The sequence below is a fragment of the Chaetodon auriga genome, chromosome 8 (assembly GCF_051107435.1).
Source record: "Chaetodon auriga isolate fChaAug3 chromosome 8, fChaAug3.hap1, whole genome shotgun sequence".
Lineage (NCBI taxonomy): Eukaryota > Metazoa > Chordata > Actinopteri > Chaetodontiformes > Chaetodontidae > Chaetodon > Chaetodon auriga.
Window position 1 is genome coordinate 21,690,203 of NC_135081.1, and position 23,436 is coordinate 21,713,638.

A 23,436-nucleotide genomic window follows, 5' to 3' on the forward strand; every position below is an offset into this window, starting at 1 on the left:
CTGCTTCCTTCTCAGCGCATGAGGAAAACCCCCAGTTCAGCAGGTAAGACACAAGCGTGTGTGTGTGTGTGTGTGTGTGTGTGTGTGTGTGTGTGGATTTAAGGGAATGAACGCCACCTAGTGACAAACAGTGTCACCACAGGTTGAGGAAATGAAAGACCTGAAACCACACAAAGCCTAACAAGGAGAACAAATGCTGCTCTCAGTTGCCAGTTTATTAGGTACACCTCCTGTGGCACAAACTAATTCAGCCTGATGCAGAAGTGCTGCAGTGAATCCTTCATGACGGTTAGGGTGGTCAGTTTTTATGGAAACTGTTTTACAGACGCGCTGATTCAACTTTATGGTTATTTTAGAGGCTGCAGTTTGTGGAGCTGTCAAACTGCATATGTTTGCTGGTCAGAAGTAAAAAAACCAAAGTCTGGTTGGAGGGTTGCATGCTTCCTCATTTGACTCATCATCCTCTCAGTGTCAGATTCCACAAAAAAGGGATGTAATGAATTCTTTAACACAAATGAGGAATCAGGGTTTTCAACGTCACCCAAACAAGCGCAACCCGTTCAAAAAAGTTTTCAAAAATCACATCAGTTACTTTTTATCCTTCAACTCACATCTGTCTTATAAAAACATGATTACCATTAAAACACACCCAAAACTCAGTTCACAGTATCAGAGGAGTGTGTTTGTTCAGAGCTCTCTCTCTCTGGTTGAATCCTCTTTAACTGACGTTTAAATGCAGCGGCAGCGCCATCGCCACAAAAAGAAAACGCTGAAAGTCCAATTCTATCACATGATCAAAAGAAAAGTAAACATTTCCAATAATCAATAGTCATCTTTAAGTCATTTATTAAAGAAAAAGTGTCAACATTTCCGTCTCTGCATCTAAGAAGAAAGGATTTCCTTCTTTCTATATGAAAGTAAACTGAACATCTTTCAGCCTCCCCGCTGAAGTGAATGGACTTTCATTCTTGTAAAAGAAACTCAAAAACACTGTTTTTGTACAGCTGTACCATTTTTTCCTCTCTTTATTCGAGCAAATATACTTTGAAACATCATTCACAAGCAGACAGAAAAAAAATTAAGAACATTTTGATCACAGTGTGCCAGGACTGATTTTCCTCCAGTATAAAGCTGCAGCGTGTTTATGACAAAAGCAGTTTCGATAATGTTCAGCTGATAGATGTACAACCCTGATTCCAAATAGCTGGGACGCTGTGTGCAAATAAACAGTGACAATTTGCTAATCCTCTCTGAGATAAACTCAATGGAGAAGACAACATATTTAGTTTGACCTCAGCAGCTTCACTGATTTTTGTAAATATCTGCTTATTCTGAATCTGATGCTGTAACACGTTTCAAACACAGCGTCTCTCCTTTTTCGAATAAAGGTTGTAGGAAAAATGATTACAAAGATTACAAAGACGCGTTCTTAGTGGCACAGGTTTGTGTTTGGATGAATCCATTTTAAGCACCAGGACTGGTTAGGAGGTCTTCGGTCAACACCGGCTGGTAATTCTCAACATCTCCACTGCCCTGCTGACGGAGAACAAAGTCAAGTTTCATGAAGTTGTGAATCTTACAGTATGTTGAACAATTGTGTTTAATTAGCATCACAACAAACCGTAATCCAGCTGTTACACTCCTGTACACCTCCTCCAACATCTACCATCAGCACTACCTCCAATGCTGCAGATGTTGGCGGTCCACTTGTACTACTACAAGTACTTTAAAGAACTCATTTGCTTGAACTGTGATCTGGTGTGTTTGTCTTGTGTCATACCTTGACCCTCCTCCTGTTGTGCACAGCCTTGATGCCGAGAACCGCGAGGCTAATGCAGACGCACAGCAGGAGAGCAGCCAGGACGATCATCGTGATGTCCATGCCCGTCAGCAGACGCTGAAAAGGACGAGAAGCATGAGGAAAGACCACGTTCCTTTTAATTCAAAGAGGATTTAAACTGAACTTCACTTCAAAATGGAAGCAAATCAACAACGATTTCAGTCACTTTTAAGTGGCTTCTATGTTCTATGTGATGTATGACTGTATTTTTAGGTCAAGGCTGGAAAAAAAATGTATATTTTTGTTATTATCAATAAATCCCATTTAAAGATTCAAACAGCTAATTGATCTGTGTATCCAAAGCCTGGTATCCTTAAAGGTCCAGTGTGTAGGACTTGAAGTTGCAGGTTGTTGCAGCTGCTAAATATTCCCAAAAAGCCAAAGGCGCTCTCTAGAGTTTGGTTTGTCCGTTCTGGGCTACTGTAGAAACACAGTGGTGCAACATGGCGGACTCTAGGGAACAGGCTCTCTGTAGATACAAAGGGCTCTTTCTAAGTGAATGGAAACACAATTCTTATTTTCAAGAGATTATACACGAAAGGAAACATACTCACAAATATGTCATTCCATTTCTGTCAATAGAAACACCGAAATCTTACACACTAAACCTTTAATCTTATTCCTCTGTGCTGTAGAGCTGCATGTTGTCCATGAAATATTAAAAACACACCAATAAGCCACTCTGTTGATATGTGGCTGCAGTAAATACTCACTTCCAGAGAACCAAATGTGGATAATATGCTGAAAATAGAGCCCAACTAATCCCCTATTAACTCCTCGAGTAACATTAGCTCCCATCTACAGAGCCCAGCTTTTAGAAACTGCCTTTTAAAAATGTTTCTAAAGAGTGGAGAAGAGGGAAAGTACTGAGTAGTACTGAGAAAGTTGTAGCATAATAGCAGCTTCATCCTTTCAAAGCATGCTCACCTGGTAATCGTGCGCCACATATCTGCAGTTATCATCATAACTGCGACCCTTCATTCTGCTCCAGTCACATATGTTCATGACAGAGCCGTCGGCCAGGTCTATGGCGTACATCACGATGCCAATGACGGAGAAGATGGCCCCGATTATGTTCATAAACACAGTGAAGCCCACCTGAGAGGACATACTCTGTTATTCTTTTAACAGCGCTCAGCCACAGTTGACAGTTTCGCACATTTCACCCGATTTTAGTCTTAAGGCCTTTTATGTAATCAAAAAATACATTAACATCAATGCCATCATTAAACACAGGGATGCCCAAAGTCTGACCTGCAGATGTTTCTAGTGAAGAAAAAAGTATTTATTTACCAAGCAAAGAGACGGAAACCGGCCGGCCAAAATTGACACGAGTCCAACTGCGATGAACTGAAGAGAGGACAGCAGGCAGCTCAGCCAAACCCATTAAAATTGGTAAAACTTTTTCAATTGTATTTGATTTTTTTCTTTAAGAAGACAAAAATCTAGTTGAAGATAATTGACAAAACAGCATTATTTACCACACCACCCAGCCAGTAAGCAACTCCCAAATGAGCAAAATCTTCAGGATGAAAGCTTATTCGGCCGGGCCCAAGTCCAATGTTGAACAGGCCCACCATGATCTGTATCGTCTGTGAAAGGTTGAAAACAAATGAATTTCATTGGCTAACACTTGAGCAACTTAACATCCTGATGCTACTATGACTGGATGAATTTCTCTCACCCCCAGAGCTGAAACCACATTGGTCTGCAGGAGCCCCTCGTACACCGAGCAGCACACCGGACTGTAGCAAAGACTCTTGAGGATCTGGCACAGCGGCGGTAACATGCTCTGACTGTCAGACGCCACAGTGACCACAGTCAGCCCCTTGTTTTTGACCACAGTGATGGACATCTCTCCTGATGGATGGACGGATGGATGGATGGATGGATATGGTTCTTTATTAATCCCACTGGGAAATTCCAGTGTTACAGCAGCCAAATCACACCTAAATAACAAAACAACATAAGGACACTCAAAGAGAGAAAGAATAAAAGTAATAAAAAAACATAAAAAATGAAAACTAGAAACTGAACTAAAACTATATACTAGGACAGAACTCATTCTGTGCATGCTTAGTGTAAGTATGTTATCTACTCTGTATTGTCTTGTACAGAAAGGGCAAAGTACTTCACTGGAACTGAATCTCTGACAAGTATGTAATATACAGGTATAATACAGATGTCAACAATAAAACAAATAAAATAATAATAATAATAATAATAGTAATAAAACGTCATGTTTTCAATTGAGTATGAAGTGCTTTAGTTTCTAGTATTAACAAAACCTATTAACAACCCTGAGGTTGGGTCTGAGGGGTGGCTGGGTGGACTGGACCCCTCCAAGCACTGTTAGAAGCTGACAGGAACCACAAAGAGGCGCAAAACAACCACTAAGACAAAAAAAAAAAAAAAAAAAACTCAAAAGAAACAAAAAATGAGCACAAACAGGTACAAAACAACTACAAAGAGACATTAAACATCAAAAAAAAAAAAAAAGTTGCAAAACGACCAAACTCAAAGCAAAACCCAAAACGATCATAAATCAACTACAAAGAGACACAAAACATGTAAAACGTGATGCAAAATGACCAAAAAGAGATGCAACACAAGCACAAAGACACACAAAACAACACAAAAGAAAAACAAAATGACAACAAAGTGACACAAAGTAACTACAAGAGGCATAAAACAACCAGAGTCTATGAAGTGACGCAAAATGACCACAAACCCTGACACAACATAAGTAAAAAGATGAACACAAAGAGACAGAAAACGACTAAAAAGAGACACAAAGTGAGCACAGAGAGACACGAAACTACAACAACATGAAACTAAACGAGCAACAGTCTGGCGTCAACATTCAACAGTCCCTGAACAAACCGCTGCTCGTGCAGATGTGCAGCTTTCTGAATGTCCTGTGGGGCTTTACGAATATGGCTGAGCTGCAACACTTGATTAAACAATCAATGAGTTGATTCAGAGAAAATGAATCAGCAATAATAATTGATTGTCATGATCATTTTCTCAGCCAAAAAGCCAGAAAAGTCCTGGGCTGTGATTACGATGTGTGGAAATGAAAAGCGGTGAACATTCACGGTTCTATCAACAGCTCTTATTTGAGGTATTTGACACCTGTGATAAGGTGTTCTCTCAACACCGCGAGCTTGACATTGATCACTGTGTCCAAAATTAGAGCGATTCAGGTTTCAGGCTCCCGAACAGGTTTTGTCATTTGGAAGGAGGAAGATCAGTTTCCCAGAAATTGCTGCGCTTTCCTGATTCGTCATTTCACACTCTGATGGTAAAACAGGATGTGCGTGACAACAACTTTCACAAAAATCAGCAAAAAGGGTTTTAAATTAACCAAACACACAGAGAGAGAGAGAGAGAGACAGTAAAACACACATGCAAACTGTTAAACATGGGGAAATAATTAAATAAAGTTGATATCGTCACTCCTTCATAACTCAGCTCTCTCTTTCAGACCGTGTCAATAATCCTATCAGCCAGTTCAGAGATCAATAATCAGACTGTGTCTTTGTGAAGTTAAAGTTCTTATGAATTGTGTGTTTGTGGGCAGAGAACTCACCTGCTCCGTCTTAAGATTTCCCGAAACTGCGACAGTCTGCTGTATGATGAGCTCAGGCAGCAACAATAATTTTTGCACTTCCGGTTGCCTGTTTTATTTCTTCAAAATAAAAGTGTTATGCATATATGTCTCTTAAAATTAATTTTGAACTAAAAACAAATAGCAGTGGCAGAAGAGGCAAGTAGATCCTTTACTTTAATGTAACAGATCTGTAATCTAAATTTTACTTACTTTTACTCACATCCTTGTTCAGTATCAAAAGTATCAGTTAGCATAATACTTCCCTCAGATACTGGGGTACAAGCACAAGCTGGGAATCCTCAAACAGAGCATAAGACACTGAAAACAACACTCAAAGCACACATGAACACTTCAAAAGTAAATAAGTAAACAGATAGTGTGCGGTTCACTCTGACATGCGATGAGATCAAGTAACCCACCAGAATACAAAATAGCCACATTTAATCTAATGATAGTAGAAATAAGAAAAAATAAGAAAAAATGATCTTTTACAAGATTTCATAGAGTCTCACAACTGAAATGCATAAATACAGGGAGGATGAAGACAGTGTGCAAAGATGACCCGACCAGGGTCTCAGTACCTCAAAAGCAGGATATTGCAGAACAAGACCAGGACCTGTTAGTGAAGAGGCGTGAGGCGTTCAGGTGCTTCACCTTGCAGACATCGTCTCTCAGAGGTCTTAATGATCAGTGTGATGCTGTGCGGCTCCGTTTTAAACGGGATCAGCTTGGACATTTTCCACTGTCACTGTGGTTTATCCACTTTTCTTGTGTTGCTCCGGTACTGAAGCCATTCTCTGGATGTTTTCTTTTGCGCCTCATTGCTTATTTGTTTGAATTGTGAGAGTTTAGGACACTTTCTATATTGACATTTTGCATTCCTACCATTATATGACTGAATCTGGCTGTTTTATTCTATGCTATGATTTGTAATCTTTTTATCTCTTTCTCTTTTCGTTTTATCTCTGCATATTTGCAATCATGTTTCTTTTTAATCTATTGTAAATATGGTGCAGATTTGCTGAAAATGTCTGCACATCAGCTGTGATAAGTTTAACTGGAAATCAGCATCTGTAGCATCTGTGCTGGTTTTGGTTTTATCTGCTTTTATCTTTGAGGTTAAATGTTAAAACTGACCTGAAAGGAATTTCATCTTAGGAAAACTGCAACTGAAAAATCAATTTTACACATTTTTATTGGAGTAATTTTACTTTTAAAAATAATTCACAAGCAGATAAAATAAAACATTTACAGATTGGCAAAAAAAAAAAAAAAAAAAGAAAGAAAGAAACACGTGTCCTTGATATGAAGCCATTTTGATCACTTTCAGCGAGTGTACAGTATGTAAAAGCACAAGTATTACAGTGATGTGCAGCTTATTCATGCATCCTTGAGTTCAGCCGAAAGGACTTTAAGCAGCATTAGTGGTTAGAGGGACTTCCTTCAGCCGTGGCTGCTGATCGTCAACGTCTTTGTCTCCCTGGTTCAACAGAAAAAAGTTCACTTTAGTAAAGCAAAACACAGGATGAAGAGCAGAATTCAATTTAACTGAATTTAACGTGGCAGATATTAAATACTGCACCAGAAATTAAACTGCTGTTACTTTTATCCCCCTTCAACAAGTATTTCTGCTACTGCTCACTTCTCATACTTCTAATGTTTTCCCTCCCCTGTCTGAAAATACCACCCCACCACCCGAGCTGTCCCCTGATTCCTGAGGACGTGTGTGCGTTGTCTTCTTGGTTCATACCTTTTTCATCTCACTGGTCAAAGCCCTGATGCCCAGAATAGTAAACCTAATGTTGACACAGAGCTGAAGAACAGCCATGGCGATCAGCGTCGTGTCCATGGACGTCAACAAACTCTGACGGATGAGAAATCAAAATAATTTTTTAAAAAATTATCAAAAAATATTTTTATGATGTGCATTTCAGAGAGAAATACTGCACTTTTTACTCCTTTAGAATTATTTGACAGCTTTAGTTATTTTACAAATTAAGATTTCTGCATCCAAAACACAACTTCTGAATCTTTTTTATCAATTGAAATAACACAAAAGTATAGACAAATCCATATCCATATCCATCCAAATAAGTAGTTAATTAATTGATTAGTCAAATGGCAGAAAATTGATGAACAACGATTTTGATAATCGTTTCAGTTCAAAATGATTCTAAGGTGTCATTTTGGGCTCTGAGTAATCATGACAACATTCATTATCACTTTCTGAATTTTTACAAACCACACGATGTATTTCTCTGCATTGAGCACTCTTACTTTTAGTACTTTAAGTTCATTTCCCTGATTACACTAACATACTTTTACTGAAAAGTAACATTTTCAATTCATGACTTCATTAGTAATAAAGTTGTTTTGCAGTGAGACATTGATGCTTTTACTGAAGGAAACGCTCTGAATACTTCATCCACAGCTGTGTGCGTGTGCTTTGTTTGCTCACCTCGGCAAGGAGCGCCACGTTTCTGCAGCTGTCACGATGACGATCAGCATTGTTCCTGCGGCGGTCGCACAGCCAGAGGAGAGAGGCATTGGCCAGGTCTATGGCATACAGCACGATGCCAGTAATGGCAAAGATGGCTCCAGCGATGTTCATAAACACAGTGAAGCCCATCTGAGAGGAAAGACCCCTTCCATTAAAAAGATGTCTCACTAAGAAGACACAGTATCATGTGTACAGTACGGGGCTTATTTCCTTTTATTTGTTAATGGAGTTTGGTGCACTCCACTTACCAAGCAGCTGGAAGGGAACTGTCCGGCCAAAATGGACATGATTCCAGTCACAATGAACTGATGAGAGGTCAGCAGACGGCTCATGTCAGTGACAATCAAGCAGAAACTTTCCTATTTGTTTACCTGCAGCATTAGCAGGAATTGCTTTTGCTCTCTTCTGTCCATCAACAATATCGTAATGTAACATAACGCAGGTATTAAACAAAGAGACATTGCAGTGCTCTCATGGTACTATAAAGACAATAATATCATTTTACCACAGCGCCCAGCCAGTAAGCAGCTCCCAGACTGGTCAAATCCCCGGGACTTGTGCTTGTTCGACCTGGACCAAGACCAATGTTGAACAGGCCCACCATGATCTGAATGGTCTGAAAAAGACTGAAAACGATCAGACTGAGAGTCTCACACTGAACATCTTAAGACCAGCAGTTAACAGCTTCATGTGCATTCATTTATTTTAATCCCTCTCACCCCGAGAGCAGTGGTGACACTCGTCTGCATCGGCCCCTGGTACGCCGAGCAGCTCTCTGGAGCCTCGCAAAGAGCCTTCAGGATTTGAGACAGCGGCGGGAACGTGATTTCAGTGCCAGCTGTCGCTCTCTGGTGTTTGACGGCCATCTTCGCAGTCCTGCACGCACACCTGAAACATAAAAACACAAAATTTAGTTAGTAAGAGCGATGGGAACATCTCCTTCTGATCAAGTCTGTCCTCTTGAATAGTGCCAATTTTGACTTGAAGTTAAAGCTCTAAAGTCACTCATTTTGTTTTGCAGGTGTGTGTGTGTGTGTGTGTGTGTGTGTGTGTGTGTGAGGAGTGGGTGTTCGTACAGGACAATGGATCAGTGTATGAATGTGTTAAACTTCCAGCACGGGGAAAAGTAAACAGAGTCAGTGGTATCGACCAACAACCCTATCGAATCCAAATATGCAGATGTATTACGGCCGTGGTTTTCTATCAGATTACTCTTATTGTCCCTCACTTGAAGTTCTTTATTTATTAACTCTAAAATATGCAGCAGAGGTTTTAGCAGCTCATGTAAAAGTATTGCTTGTTTTCTCTGTAGTTTAGTCTTTAAGTATTTGTCACACAGTCACACAGTGTACTTCTCTGACATTAAAATTGAGCACAATTGATTGGACCCCGGCAAAGACATATAACACACAAAGTTCTGCCATTACGACGGTTGTTGTCTTGTTTTCTTTTGAGGGTGAACTTTGAAAATGCTGCATTTTCTGTGTTGTTTATAAGTATTTTCTTTCATCTAAAGCTCTTCCTCACGCACCAAAAACGCACCTATCTCTGAGAGACCACAGAAAAAATATCACAAAACTCAAAATTAGCAAACTTTCCCATTAAAAACGTCCATAAATTCCAGTTCAGAGGTCACATCAGAACACAGGAGGACTCACCTGCAGATGGTTTGATGCTGTAGTTGTACAGTCTGCTTCCTCTGCCAGCAGCCTCTGCTCATCTGGCAGCAATAAAAAATCTTACTTCCTTTAAGTCCGGCCCATTTTTTTCAGAATAAAAGCCTCATTTCCACAAAAAGCAAGTAATCAGTGTTGACGGAAGAAGCAGTGAGACGAAACTGCATTTGAGGTAATAGAGAGCAGTGGAAAAGCACAAGTTAGCCAGACATCACTGTGTACACTGTCTTCCTCACATCTTCGGCTGCAGTCAGAGGTAACTTGGCATTTGGTCCTTATAAAGATGCTTCAGATTCTCTGGTTAACCCTGTGTTTTCTTTTTATATTCACAACCTTTTTCTCTACTTTCAACCTGACATGAGTTTCATTGAAGTGGACCAATTCAAAAACACAAAGTCACACGCTTCCCCTGGTGCTTTCTGAACATGTGTGTCTTCACAAAGAAAGATACGAGATTCTTGGCAGGTCATATTATGATCTCATAATCTATTAATAAACCATTAATAATATTCTCATAGCCCTTTAATCGTGGCCTCCATGCTGTGTTTTCACTCACTGAAGGCTGACAGTGTTCCTGGCAGTGCTGGCGGGTCCACCAACATCAGAACATCAGGTCAGGGGTTTTGTTGCACTTAACTACTTTAAGTTTTCAGCCATTTCATCTTCAATAACCTCAATCTTATAGAGACATTTCAGTCCTTAAACCTTTTGTGCGGAAAAAATACTTAAACCTGTTTTAACTTAAATATTAAAGAACAAGGCTGCTCTAAAGATGAAAGTTGACTTTAAACAAGAGCTTTGCTGATTTTAGAGGAAAATAAAACTTAAGGACTCAATTGCAGACTAAATTAACTTGATAGAAGGGGGATACTTTTGAGTAGCATGTAAAAAAAATACTCAAGTGAAGTACAAGTGCTTCAAACCTGTACTTCAGAATTTGAGTAAATGTGCTGTTATTTCCACTTCTTTGTCAAACTTTAGGTCACTGCAGTGACTCAGTAATCACAGCACACACACACACACACACACACACAATGAATAAGAGTAAAAAACAGGATGTTCACATCAGCTGGACCGACACGACTGCCTTCAATCATTTTATTGAACTTTCATTTTAGCCAGAAACAGCATTTAGAAAAAGATGAATATAATGATTCACTAATGATAGTCATCGTCTTCACACTGGCTTAATATTAATATAATTAAAAAAGAAAACACCCATCAGTCCATCAGTGTCACACACACGCATGAACTTCCCTTTTACCAACAAACATACTGACTGTTGGGCACATTGCTGGATAGAAAAGCATAATAAATGAGAACAATACAAAAAATGAAACGGACAGCAGCATTTATAAGATAGTGCAGAATATAGCCAGAAATACTCTAAAATATTAAGTGCAAACATTTTTAAGCTACCCTTGTAGGAAAAGACTGACAGATAGTACCATCTGAATTTGAGTAAATCACTGACGTAACAGTCCAGACAGTCAGTCGTGTGAGTGCACAGGATTATAGTAACAGACAGCACGAAGCAGAGACTTTAGTTTAGACCGTTGGGTTAGTGGTGACTTCCTCCAGCAGTCTTTTGTATTGTTCTGGGTCATCAATGCTCTGAAAGAGAAAAAGGGCATCAATAAAACACACAATTTCATACAACGAAAATCAATCTGACTCTCATGTCTGTACACTGAATATGAAGCTACAGCCAGCAGGTGATTAGCTTAGCAGCTAGCCAACCAGCACTTCTTTCCCGAAAAGTTGTAAGTGAGATTACGACATCAGAAACACTCCAACGCAAAGTGAGGCGAAGGAAAAAGCGCAGCGTTTGTGTTCAGTCAGCATTCGGGTTCTACAGTCAGACGTGAGTTTGCAGACTCTACCTTCTTCTCGCTGCTCTTCAGAGCTTTGATCCCCAACACGGCAGCGCTGATGGTGACGCAGAGCTCCAGGACCGACAGGACGATCAGCACAGCATTGATGCTTTGTGCAAGCATCTGGTGGGACACGAAGAAACGGTGTGTTACCTTTAAAATGACCTTCAAATTTGAGTTTTCTTTGTGTGATTCTGATTCTGACTTTTATTTCGACATGCAACTAATTATGAAGGAGGCAGATTATCTTGTAATTATAACTTTTATATCCCATTTTTATGGAAAGATCTAATAATTATGCTAAATGGACTGTATGTCTACGGCACCTTTCTAGCCTGATGACTGCTCAAAGCGCTTTTACAACACAAGCACACACTTCGACATGATATGCAGAGACCAGACTGAACCACCGAGCTTCTGATAGGTGGACAGACGCCCCATTCCTGAGCCACAGCAGCCCTTATTATGAGATGGCACGTGTTACACCACATCCACGACCCCCCTGATTCTGTGACCTGAGTGTGGATTTCAGTTATATTGCCACTGGAAATGAAAGAAAATTTATTTGGACAGCTGTGACCTGATGGTACCATAGTATTTCAGGTGACACATTTTGAGAGATGGATGGTTTTGTATTTCTGACAGATCTCATTCTGGTTTAGCTGCTGCTGAATGAACAGAGCAGATCAGAGGCCCAGTGTTGGTATTAGGCCACAAATGACGTTAGAATACACACATTCGAACCATTTGAATTTCTGTGCACTCTGTCCATAAGAGGGAAAACCAATGCAATGATCAGCTTGTGTTTTGAATGTCGAGATGACATTTTCCACACTTACCAAAACAATTGCTTCGCCCTGCATGCATTTCTCCATTATGATGTCCTCGTGAGGAGACGGAGTTGGCCTATCGTAGTCCCAGTAATCGCCATGACACATCCACCACAGCGACATGCTTACTATATTGATGCAGTAGAGTACGATGGCTGCAATGGCAAAAGCAACTCCTGCCAGATTCAGAAACACGTTGAGGATGACCTGAAATAAATGACACGTCAGGTTAAACACAACCAGACACAAACCCACCGCGGGTGGTAAACAGCATACGGAGCACTCCTGAGGGAGATACTGTGGGTGTGTATACTGCTGAGGTTTACGTGACGTTACATGTAAGAAGTACAAAATTCTCCATTTTAATTGTCTTACGATAAAATAATAAGATGATAGAAAAATGACATGAGGATGTTATAGAGCTGAACTACTCACCAGACAGGGACTGGGGTACTTCTCAGACAAGATGCTTGCGATGCCAAAACAGATGAACTAGAGAAAAGACAACAAACAAAATCGTATACATCTCTGATACATCCACGTCACAATTATTAAACCCCTACATGACAGGATCGTTTTAAATCACTCTCTAGTCAGGCTACCAGCTTCAGGCAAAACACAATGAGGCTTTTGGGAACTTCATAACGACACTGAATTTGGCAAATTGAATTTTCGCAAAAGCTAATAGAAAAGTTTTCATTGGATCGAAAAGGTAACGGTAACAAGATGATTTCCAGACACGTGTTAGACGGCATCATACGCAGGTCTGAAACTCATGGTACAGCAGCAAACCAGCAGCGTGAAAACAGGCGGGAAATTGTAGAGTTGCTTTTTATGGATTTCATAATTTCACACTTCAAAGTGAGCTCAGAATGTCCCGAAAGAGAGAAGCTGCTCAGTGGATCTCACTGGCATAAACTCAACAGCCCTGATCAAGCTGTAACTGTCTTCACTCCAGCTTTGGGAGAGACTCAGGAGTAAACAGATGTCCATTTTGTCAGGAAAAAGAACATCAAAAATACAAACACAACACCAGCTTTCTTACCAATCCTCCGAACCAAAATGGATATAAGGAACTATCCATTTCCCACGAAGAGGCGCCACCACCGTTGGTGAGGATCGCTCCGAGGCCGATGTTGAGCAACCCGACCATAATATGCAGAGCCTGTGGAGGAGGAAACACAGTGTTAACGAAAAACAGCTGTACAGTATCACTGCAGAAACCAGGTGAAACGGTTCTGGAGAGCCACCCTGTGGTGCACAGCAAACTGTCACTGGACCACTAGCTCATAGTTTCATGGTGTTTATAAACAGAACATCGCCTGAATGCAGGTAGAGAGCCGCGTTGCGTGCCAGCTTCAGTGTGTGCATACAGTTCTGCCAAGTGATAATGCAGGTGGTTTGCAGGGTTTGGAAGCCTCTATGGCAGTAAACTGAATATCTTTGGGTTGTGGGCAAAACAAGGCATATGAGGGCCAACTCAGACTCTGGGAAACACTGATGGACATTTTCCACTGTTTTCGGATGTTTTATAGACCCAATAACGAACAGATTAATGGAAAAAATAATCAACAGATTCATCGACAGTGAAAATAATCCTCAGTTGCAGCCCTAATGGACGGGCTGTGCTGCATACTTCAGCGCATGTGTTGTATGCGCCCCATGTATTTTGACTGTTGCAGTGAAATGATCAAAAGTTAACAGAGCAACTTAAAACAATAAGTATGAGGTTGTTTCTCACCCCCAGGACTGACTGAGAACTTTTCTGGACGCTCCTCAGGTGCTGGGACACGGAGCAGCACACAGGGCTGTAGCAAAGGCCAGTGAGGATTTGACACAGTGGAGGACAAGCGCTTTGGGGGTCAGTGTTCAAAGTGAGCACAGTGACCCCACCTGTCCTGGCCATGGTCACAGACATCCTGCCTGCTGCTGTGGACTGAGAGAGACGAGACAGTACATGAACTTTAAATCAGCTGAATCAGGATTCAGTGGATGACTGCTGATCTAGACTGCATTGGTTTTAAATAGGTGTCCCTAACAAACTGGCAACTGAGCGGACACACTGACTGCAGGGTGCAAGTCATGCTGGAGTCAAGCCTGTTTTCACGATTACTCCGCTTCAGTCAGTCAAAAGGTGTAACTGCTGTTGTTATGTATGCTATTGTTATGACACGATCCGCGAGCATTATGCAGGTCGTATGTGTTTCTTCGCAATTTTAACATGAAATAATTTCACATTTTTCAGCCTTGGACCTTTGATAAAGAAGCTCAGTGTCACCGAACTTTGCCTCCGCCTCCTCTCCGCGTCAACAAATAGGCCCACTGAGGTCCACTGTTGTTTTTTTCTACGCACATCTGTTCAACGCCACTTCTGGTAAATCGTAACGTCACGCACAGCCCAAAAAAGATTGTTTTCATCGAATTAAGTTCACTGGAATCAGGAAAAAGTAGCTGACTGAAGAAAACAGTTTATCTCAACCTAAAATATACGGTACTGTTCGCATTGGACCATTGTGTAACAGCAGCCGTTTGAAGCATTCATACGAAATAATGAAGTATGATCTTCGCGACTTACCAGAGAGGAAAAAAGTTACTGTGAAGTAGCAGAAAGACAACTTATTCCGATGGACCGTAGGATGTGTTTTAAACCAACGTCACCCACGGCATATAAACTGCCAACAACGACAACATACAGTGTCTTCGTCTCTCACCGGTTGAAGGGTCTGTCTGCGGTGTGTTTGCGGTCTCTGAGGCTCTGTCGTGGAATAGGCTTGTCCTGAAGCTGCTGGGGATCTACTTGCTCGAGTGCTGCTCACTCTTACAGCACTGTGCTCGGTGCTGCCGCCGGTGGTCGGAAGCTATATTGCATCAGCGTTAAAGCTGATTCTTGACATTAAAAAGAGTGACAGAGAAGACGTTAACGTAACCCTGAAAAGAGATAATAGGATTTTTTTTTTGTCAATAGTTTAATATGATCCTCCGTAAGTATTGTGGTAGTCTATCTTCCAGCCACGAGTGGCAGCACTGAGCGCAATGCTTCTCAGCAGCGCTCCATTCAATCAGTATGAACGAGGAAGAAATTAAGCGTCGTCTTGGATTTTTATATGGGCCGTATTGATTTCAATAGAAATCAACCGCATTTTATCGGGACTTGAGTCCAGTTTTTGTGTTTTAAACCCATCCTGACACACATTTCACCTCTCCTGAGAAGTTGCCAAGAAGTTCATCTACCCTCCGGTGAATGCTAACTTGAAATATTAATCCATTAACACACTTGTTGAGCACCGAATGGCTTCGATAGATGGGTTCTCTTTGGTAGCAGTTCAGGAACATACATAACAAACATGTTGCATGAAGTACTGGTCAGGTAACAGATGTACTGAGGCCTGGCTAAGTACATCTGCTACCTGGTGAAGAGAAACGGCTGCGGCGGTTACATGAAATATGAAAATCATTAATTGTTCACACATCTGGTGATAATTACAAACAGAATAAAGTTCATTTTGGAGCTCTACAGAAGCTCATTAGATCCCTCAATAACATTTTTTCATGAGGGAAACGTAACAATGACTGCTGAACAATCTCTTGTCTACTCTTGTCCAAAAAATAAAGGACATTTCATGTCTTTGGATCTCAGCTATTGCAGCAAAGTAATATGCCTGATAACTTCAATGCAGAAATTAATGTAGGCACAGCTCAACATCAAAATATACGCAACAGGTAACATGTAAAAAATATACATATTGAAATGATTAACTGTAAGAAAACAGCATTAGCTATGCAACAGAAGTGTTTTTAATGAGGTTTCTTGTGATTAAGATGCAGTGGGTAGTTAAATAAAACACACTCAGTCACATTTGGCCTTTTATTTAAATACTTTGGTCAATCAAATATCATAAAGGTGTATACTGCTGTCCTGAGACATGCCTTTATATTTTTAGGCATGTCTTGAAGCCCTTGTTTCAAGGTGTTCGGCTGTAAACTGCTCACTTTCCACCATGTCGTCAAGGCATACGTGTCTGCAGATGGCCTCAAATGTCTTGCCCTGAGCCTGGGGTACTACACTGTGAAGGCAAATCAGAGTTAAGATGTTACGTTAACCCCCTAATCCAACACTGAATCTTTTACCAGCTCTAAATAAAGGGATCTGTTGGTAAACTACATCAGTCCAAATCCCCACTGTTGGAGGTTTTGAACACCGATGAGAATGCTGACCTTTTATTTTCTGCCGCCTTATGACACAGGCTTGACACAATGTCAGACTGCAACGCCTCAAGGGGCATGTTGAACGAGAGCGAAGGAAACACAGGAGCAAATAGTCTGCAGGTATCAGGTCGGCTTGGATCCTCACCTTCCCGGGAAACTATGCCGCTGCTCCACAGGTTCACCTGGTCCATCAAAGGCGAACCCCTGGACCTCTATGTGACACAGACCTTCATTAGTAGGACAGAATCAAAACAGTTAAACTCAATTAACTGCATTTTTGTCCTACTTCCTGTGCCTCCTAATGTCTCTCATTTGCTTCAAATACGGACGTACTGCACAACTTCATTATCAGAATAATAACATTTTTTTGAAGATTCTGAAGATTTCTACGACTGAGGGCTGATCACATGAATGACCACTGACTGCCAGTTCATGGGAATACATCAACCTTGGGGTAAGCTGAGTCTAAGTATCTGGCCCGGTTCCATACCCAAAGGCCACTGCACCGTGGCAATTGAGCTATCGTGAGCCAGTTACTTACTGTTTGCCCACTCACTGCACAACAGAGACACTGCAGTCAGAGTTGTGTCTCAAGGGGCAATGTTAACTCTGGTGTGTCCAGTTACAGAGCACAATTTCAACAAGACCAGTTACCATGCTCTGAAACGCTGTCATCTCAACGTCTGAGACCAGCTGTTCTCAGGAGGGCAAAGCCACGCATCTTCTCACTGTGCATGAACAAGAGCAAGACATCAGAGGACAGAGAGGGCAAGTATTCCAACCAAAATCATACCACTAGAATATTCTGACATACCAAAGATGATGGTCCATCGGTCCATTAACCCTAACCCACGAAACCGTGCTGAAGGCCACATCTGTGAGTGAGAAATTAATTTAAGGGATTATTATTATTATTATAAAAAAAACCTTAATGTCACACTGTGGCTATAACAGCTGTATTTGGAGATGTTAATGTAAGTATTTAACACAGCACTCTCCCTAGATTTTTATCTTCCATGACCTATTCAACTTCCTGTCACTTCTTTTATGAATCACTTTGTCGCAGCGTTTGCATCAATTCATGGAAAACCATTTAGACCACACAGTTGCAATGAATAACAATCAGCTAGAAAAATAATCTAAACAAACTGTTATCGTCATGTAAGTAATGATTACATGCAGCTGACATTTATCTTTTTAAGATTTTTCCACAGGACTGTCAAATGCACCGCCAGCAGGTCTGGTGGGTATGACTGAGCCTGTAATAAACGCGAGAACTGCGACGCCTCCCTGAACGTGAACTTGAGGCAGCAGAAAACTTAAAATAGCCTGTTGCTGAACAAGTGTAAGGCAGGTCACCCAAAGCAGGAAGGTATTCACCAAATATGAGAAACAACACTCGGTATGAGCATTTGTGTTGAAGTAAACCTCGACTGTGACAAATATTAACATGAATTATTGCTCTCGTTACACAATAAATATGTGAAAATATGCTAAATATGCCAAGATGTCGCATTCAGTTTCTAAATTTACGCTATTATTTCATTATAAAATACGTTCGTTTGTGTTTAATTAGCAATATCTGACGCCATGTATTAAAATACAATAGATATGAAGTTATTTATTATGTATACAGTCACAAACTCACTCACCAGACTATCCTCGTCGCAGTTTTCCGACCGACGTGCGGGGACTCGATAAAAACCAGGTATGTTACCCAGGGGCGGAGTCTTACGTTCTGCGTCACACGCACACCTACGCACTCGAATTCTAATACATTCTCAAAATCGACTATCATAACTTTATACTGGAAAACATGCACAATTAAATAGAGCTAAAATATACAAGACAAGAAGACAGACTAAATTATGTCCAACAACATTAAATCTACTCAGCTGGGGGGGTCTGTATTCTCATAATAACATACTACCTCAAGCCTGAAGAGGTTTACAAAGCAGACTACACATACCTGTGAGACCACGTGCACAAATTATAGGAACACATGACTAATATATTTGTATACCTTCATATTTGACATTAATCAAATAAAAGATCTCATGTATACGATTATTAATCAGAACTAGTTCATCTTTCCAGGCTTTAGATATAAAACTAGCTCATTCTTAGCCACGCCCATCCGGGTGAAATACCAAGCTTTTCGGGAGCCCCCGTTCATGAGGTCGAGCCAGGTCTGCCTGTTCAACTACGGAACCTGAGAGCGGCCAAGCTTCATATGCTTCGCGAACAAACAGTATCGAGTAGGTTGGTTTTAGCGAAGTTAATGTGTCTGCCTGTAGAAACAAGAAAGCATAAGGCCACACTAAAGATGAAATTTGCGTTTGATGTTCACATCAGCTGGATTGACATGACTGAGCAGACTGGCTTCAGTCATTTTATTTAACTTTCATTTCAGCCAGAGACAGCATTAGAAAAAGAGTAATGTAATGATTTACAAATCATAGTCATCGTCTTCACCTCACACATCAGCTTTAATGTGATCATTCCTGTTTGTAAGAGCACAACTGCTTAATTTTAATATAGAAAAAACACATTAGCCCATCAACATCACACATGTATGAACTTTCCTTTTACCTTTCAAAACATAATAAATGACAACAATTGTGGAAAAAAAAAAGAAAAGAAAAGAAAAAAAACATCAACAGAGAATGAAACAAACAGCAGCATGTATAATATCGTGCAGAATATTACCAAAAATACTCTAAGATATTAAGTGCAAGTAACCCTTTTAGGAAAAGACTGACAGAGATTGTACCATCTGAATTTGGGTAAATCACTGACGTTACAGTACAGACAGTCAATGGCATAAAGGCACAGGATTATAGTAACAGACAGCACAGAGCAGAGGTTTTCATTCAGACTGTAGGATTAGTGGTGACTTCCTCCAGCAGTTTTTTGTATTGTTCTGGGTCATCAATGCTCTAAAAGAGAGAAAAATAATATCAGTGAAGCCCGATAAAAGGTGCAGACATACTCAGACTGTTAAGAATAGCACATATTCTCATATTCGTACATGAAAATATGTGAGAAACAGTGAGCCAACCCGCACTTCTTTCCCATAACGTACAACTATTCCTTTAATCAGGGGCGCACATAATGTTTTTAGTCAGGTACTCAGGTGAGTACCTGGGGGTGGGGTTTGGTACTCATCCATACAGAGTGCAGTCTTAATAAACACAATCTTTCTCGCTGTCCTCCTCTGTGTCTCTCTCATGGTTCTCTGCTTCAGCTTCCTGTAGAGTAGATGATGAAGATGCAGCACCCAGTCCCTGAATGAACCTCCCATTAGCTCAGCATCAGGGCTGAGAGACATAAGCGGATGTTATGCATTTCTGATTTTTGTCACACGTGTACCAGTTATGTGCACCCCTGCTTGTAATCCTATCCTTAATTTAACTTGCCTGTAAATGGCGCAAATCAGCTCCGATAGAAAATAATGCACTGTCTTCCTGTTCTGACTGACATGAAACTAAGGAAACGATGAGCCTTCAAATGTAGCATCTGAAAGATTACAACTGAGATTATGACCAGAGGTTCATAACAACAATATTTGCAGCGACATGAAGGAAAAAATGTTTTCTGAGCAAACAGCTGGTTCTAGTCAGACATGAGTTTGTAGACTCTACCTTGTTTTCCTTCTTCTCACTGCTCTTCAAAGCTTTGATCCCCAACACGGCAGAGCTGATGACGACGCAGAGCTCCAGGACTGAGAGGATAATCAGTATAGCAATGATGCCTCTCTTCAGCATCTGATAGGACAAAAAAAACTGTCAACTTTAAAATGCCTTCAAATTTCCTTTTGATTTTTATGTCAGACTGAGACTATGCAAGCACATTCATTCACCAAAGGAAAAGAAAAATGACGATATTATCTCACATTCCTGACTTCTCTACCTCGTAATTATGACTTACTATCTCATAATTGTGAGATGACATGTGTTACACCATATTTATGACCCATCAGATTCTGTGACTTGAGGAGGAATTTCAGCTTTGTTGCCGCTCAAACATAAGCATGTTTCATTCTGACAGCTGTTACCAGATGGTACCGTAGTTTTCAGGGTGACACCCTTTGACAGCTTGGATGCATTTCTGATGGATGACTTTGCATATCAGAGGTCATTTGTTAAAATCCTAATTGTTCTGATTATCATATTGTCACTGTGAGAGCACAGCTTTAATGTCCCTGACGAGACATCAGTTATTCAGCTTGTATTTGGACTGCTGAGATGACATTTTCCACACCTACCAGAATAATTGCTTTGCCCTCCAAACATTTCTCCATCACAACGTCCTCTCGAGGAGATGGTGTATTGTAAGGTGAACGGTAATCATCATCATCACACATCCACCACAAATTCATGAGTGCTATATCAATGCTGTAGAGTATGATGGCTGCTATGGCGAAACCAACTCCTGCCAGATTCAGAAACACATTGAGGAAGACCTAAAATACAAGACACGTCAGTTTAAGCACAACCAAACACAAACCCACAGCAGGCAGTGAACAGCATACAGTGCACTGATGGAATTAAAGAGTCACAGATGATCTCGCCCGTTTACAATCATTGGTTTGTATCTCTACAGTGGAAACAGCCGAAGCAAAATTCTCCATTTTTATGTCTTGAACCAAAAGGAGAATAAGATGACAATAAAATGAAAAATGCACAAAGAGGATATTGTAAATCTGAACTACTCACCAGACATGGACTGGGGTACTTCTCAGACAAGATGCTCACGATGCCAAATAAGATAAACTAGAGAAAAGACAACAAACAAAATCTTTCAATGCCCATTCATCCACACAAATATTTTCTAGTAATAGTATTTTCTAGTATCTCAGACTAGTATCTGTGTATTTTGAGCAGCAGGAGGGAAACTTGGTAACCTTAAAATGTAAATTTGTTCCCTCCCAAACAGTCGCTGGGTCTAACCTGTTCACCCTCTGCCTCTACGTATCTGACATGCACATTCATTTTTATATTTGAAGATGGCCCCTTCAGTGAGTTTGAAACCCCTAACACAGACAGTAAAGGATCTTTTCCACTCAGATTCAGCCACATCAGATGATACCACAAGTTGGTTAAAGTGAAATGGAAAAATAGTAAACTGAACCACACCCCGTGATTCTTTTTGTGAACAGACAAGCTGTGATTAGCCGCAACAGCCGAACAGCCCAGATGAAGCTGTATTTGTTGTCACTTAAAAATATCATTAAAAAAAAAAGCTCGCTCACCATCCCTCCCAGCCAAAAAGGAGACAGGTTGTCGCCATCGTAGGGAATCGCTCCGAGGCCGATGTTGAGCATCCCAACGACAATGTGCAGAGCCTGTGGAGGAGGAAACACAGCATGAACAACCGCTTAAACTGGAGCGCAGCCCTGTGATCAGGCTGTAACTCACCCCCAGCAGAGACTGAGACGTTTTCTGGACCCTCCTCAGGTGCTGGGACACAGAGCAGCACACAGGGCTGCAGCAAAGGCCTTTGAGGATTTGACACAGTGGAGGACAAGGACTGTGGGGGTCAGAGGTCAAAGTCAACACAGTGACCCCCTCAGCTTTGGCCATGGTCACAGGCATCCTGGCTGCTGCTGTGGACTGAAAGAGAGAACAGAGGACCTTTAAATCTGCTGAATGAGGTTGGATCAAACTAACCTTAAACTCAGTTGCTGGCATTTCCTGTTGGCCGCCATTTAAAAGGCGACTGCAAATCAACTACACGCCTTTTTCTACAACACTGGTTTGTTTGCTATTTGCACCAACCCACTGCTTCACATCATCTTTCTCCCCTTTGCAGCTGCACAGCCACGGCGGTGTGAAATGGCGGCTTTTGTAGCCAATTCCACTTACTAGTAAGCTCACTGCCAAGTTTGCAAACTTAGAGCGAGCCGCACAACATTATTCCAGTCAATCAGCGACTTTCTGTATCTCTCTTTCCCACATCCATGAGGAACAGAGCTCATTTCACACCATGATAGAAATGAAACATGAATATCATCAGAGACATTACCTGACCAACGTTGTATAAAAATACTTTATTCAGCCTCTGAAGCGGCACTGAAGGGAGGGTGTATTTGATTGGCTTTTGAGCTCAAATATCTTGATCAATCCGGGAGTGAGCTTTCTAAAGTCAGATGACAATAAAGAACTTGAACCTGAGAGCGTTGCCTCTGAGCAGCGCTGTTGTCCTCACACGCCATCTTGGATTTTACATGGCTTGTTTTGATTTTAATCGGACGTCACTTTTTCTCTCCTGACAAGCTGGCAAGATGTTTATCTGACCTCCAGAGAGTTCTAACTTGAAACACTCATCCATTCACAACCTTGATCAGCACTGAATGGCTTAAACATGGATGCATTCACTTCCAGCGGAGGACCATATATATTTAAAACTGGCTGAATGTGATCAGGCTTAAATAAACTACTTTACACATGTTCTATGAATCAAACACAGAGTAAAGACTTGCCTGTTTGTGTCTTAAGAGTAAAAAAAAAGCTAGACGCTTGTACTCCACTCGTCAAAGCCTGGCTAATGGCAGGCTGGCTTGTTTCTCAGTTTGTTTGGACAAGGAAAAGAGGAGGAACTCTGCCAACCTCTTCCAGGAAGTACCTCCCTACATCTGGAAGCATGAGAGAAAGTTAACCCTATGTCGATCATTCAGCCGAACACAAAGATAAGCGTGAATAAGCTGCTTTGATTTTTATTAAATGCTACTCTTTCAGCCAAAGACAAAGAAACAGCTTTCACGTTTTTCACAGTTCAGTTATATTTTATCTCACTGCACCATTTTCTAAATGTAGTTTCCAGGACTTTGCCACAGTGCCAGGAAATTAGTCCAGTCGGAGAAATCGGATTTAGAGAGAGAAAGGAGTGTGATGT

At 40.9% G+C, this 23,436-nt stretch overlaps 4 protein-coding genes, 1 long non-coding RNA gene and 1 other non-coding gene across 10 annotated transcripts; all 6 read right to left on the bottom strand.

Moving 5' to 3' along the window:
• Positions 1 to 830: 830 nt before the first annotated feature.
• LOC143324001 (uncharacterized) lies at positions 831 to 5,499 on the bottom strand. 3 transcript variants are annotated; one of them, XM_076736157.1, is made up of 8 exons: positions 5,433 to 5,488; positions 4,724 to 4,785; positions 3,525 to 3,789; positions 3,322 to 3,432; positions 3,134 to 3,190; positions 2,768 to 2,938; positions 1,781 to 1,897; positions 893 to 1,536 (listed from the first exon to the last, which is right to left on the bottom strand). In XM_076736157.1, exons 3-8 carry the CDS (start codon positions 3,693 to 3,695, stop codon positions 1,465 to 1,467), a joined length of 699 nt encoding a protein of 232 aa, XP_076592272.1. In that variant the 5' UTR covers positions 3,696 to 3,789; positions 4,724 to 4,785; positions 5,433 to 5,488; the 3' UTR covers positions 893 to 1,464. The 3 variants fall into 3 exon arrangements, with proteins under 3 accessions (XP_076592274.1, XP_076592272.1, XP_076592273.1); XM_076736159.1 differs by lacking the exon at positions 4,724 to 4,785 and having other exon boundaries at positions 831 to 1,533; positions 5,433 to 5,499; XM_076736158.1 differs by lacking the exon at positions 4,724 to 4,785 and having other exon boundaries at positions 894 to 1,536; positions 5,433 to 5,499.
• Positions 5,500 to 6,822: 1,323 nt separating this feature from the next.
• LOC143324207 (uncharacterized) lies at positions 6,823 to 8,819 on the bottom strand. Its single transcript, XM_076736506.1, has 6 exons — positions 8,673 to 8,819; positions 8,459 to 8,569; positions 8,202 to 8,258; positions 7,912 to 8,082; positions 7,204 to 7,317; positions 6,823 to 6,933 (listed from the first exon to the last, which is right to left on the bottom strand). The coding sequence occupies exons 1-6, from the start codon at positions 8,817 to 8,819 to the stop codon at positions 6,865 to 6,867; spliced, it is 669 nt and encodes a 222-aa protein (XP_076592621.1). The 3' UTR covers positions 6,823 to 6,864.
• A 1,894-nt stretch (positions 8,820 to 10,713) lies between these two features.
• Positions 10,714 to 15,142, bottom strand: LOC143325184 (uncharacterized). Of its 2 annotated transcripts, none has more exons than XM_076738116.1 (7): positions 15,045 to 15,142; positions 14,075 to 14,269; positions 13,379 to 13,498; positions 12,769 to 12,825; positions 12,343 to 12,540; positions 11,513 to 11,626; positions 10,714 to 11,243 (listed from the first exon to the last, which is right to left on the bottom strand). In XM_076738116.1, exons 2-7 carry the CDS (start codon positions 14,249 to 14,251, stop codon positions 11,178 to 11,180), a joined length of 732 nt encoding a protein of 243 aa, XP_076594231.1. In that variant the 5' UTR covers positions 14,252 to 14,269; positions 15,045 to 15,142; the 3' UTR covers positions 10,714 to 11,177. The 2 variants fall into 2 exon arrangements, with proteins under 2 accessions (XP_076594231.1, XP_076594230.1); XM_076738115.1 differs by having other exon boundaries at positions 14,909 to 15,090.
• Positions 15,143 to 16,184: 1,042 nt separating this feature from the next.
• On the bottom strand, positions 16,185 to 18,256 carry LOC143324832 (uncharacterized). Of its 2 annotated transcripts, none has more exons than XR_013077488.1 (5): positions 18,192 to 18,256; positions 17,354 to 17,414; positions 17,194 to 17,267; positions 16,549 to 16,751; positions 16,185 to 16,397 (listed from the first exon to the last, which is right to left on the bottom strand). It is a non-coding gene; the product is annotated as an uncharacterized LOC143324832 (long non-coding RNA). The 2 variants fall into 2 exon arrangements; XR_013077489.1 differs by having other exon boundaries at positions 16,549 to 16,766.
• On the bottom strand, positions 16,493 to 16,617 carry LOC143325323 (small nucleolar RNA SNORA17). The gene has a single exon (XR_013077524.1). It is a non-coding gene; the product is annotated as a small nucleolar RNA SNORA17 (small nucleolar RNA).
• Positions 18,257 to 18,917: 661 nt separating the features above from the next.
• On the bottom strand, positions 18,918 to 23,134 carry LOC143325185 (uncharacterized). The gene is made up of 7 exons (XM_076738118.1): positions 23,024 to 23,134; positions 21,960 to 22,154; positions 21,794 to 21,886; positions 21,258 to 21,314; positions 20,807 to 21,004; positions 20,184 to 20,306; positions 18,918 to 19,478 (listed from the first exon to the last, which is right to left on the bottom strand). Exons 2-7 carry the CDS (start codon positions 22,134 to 22,136, stop codon positions 19,413 to 19,415), a joined length of 714 nt encoding a protein of 237 aa, XP_076594233.1. The 5' UTR covers positions 22,137 to 22,154; positions 23,024 to 23,134; the 3' UTR covers positions 18,918 to 19,412.
• Between the last annotated feature and the right edge of the window lie 302 nt (positions 23,135 to 23,436).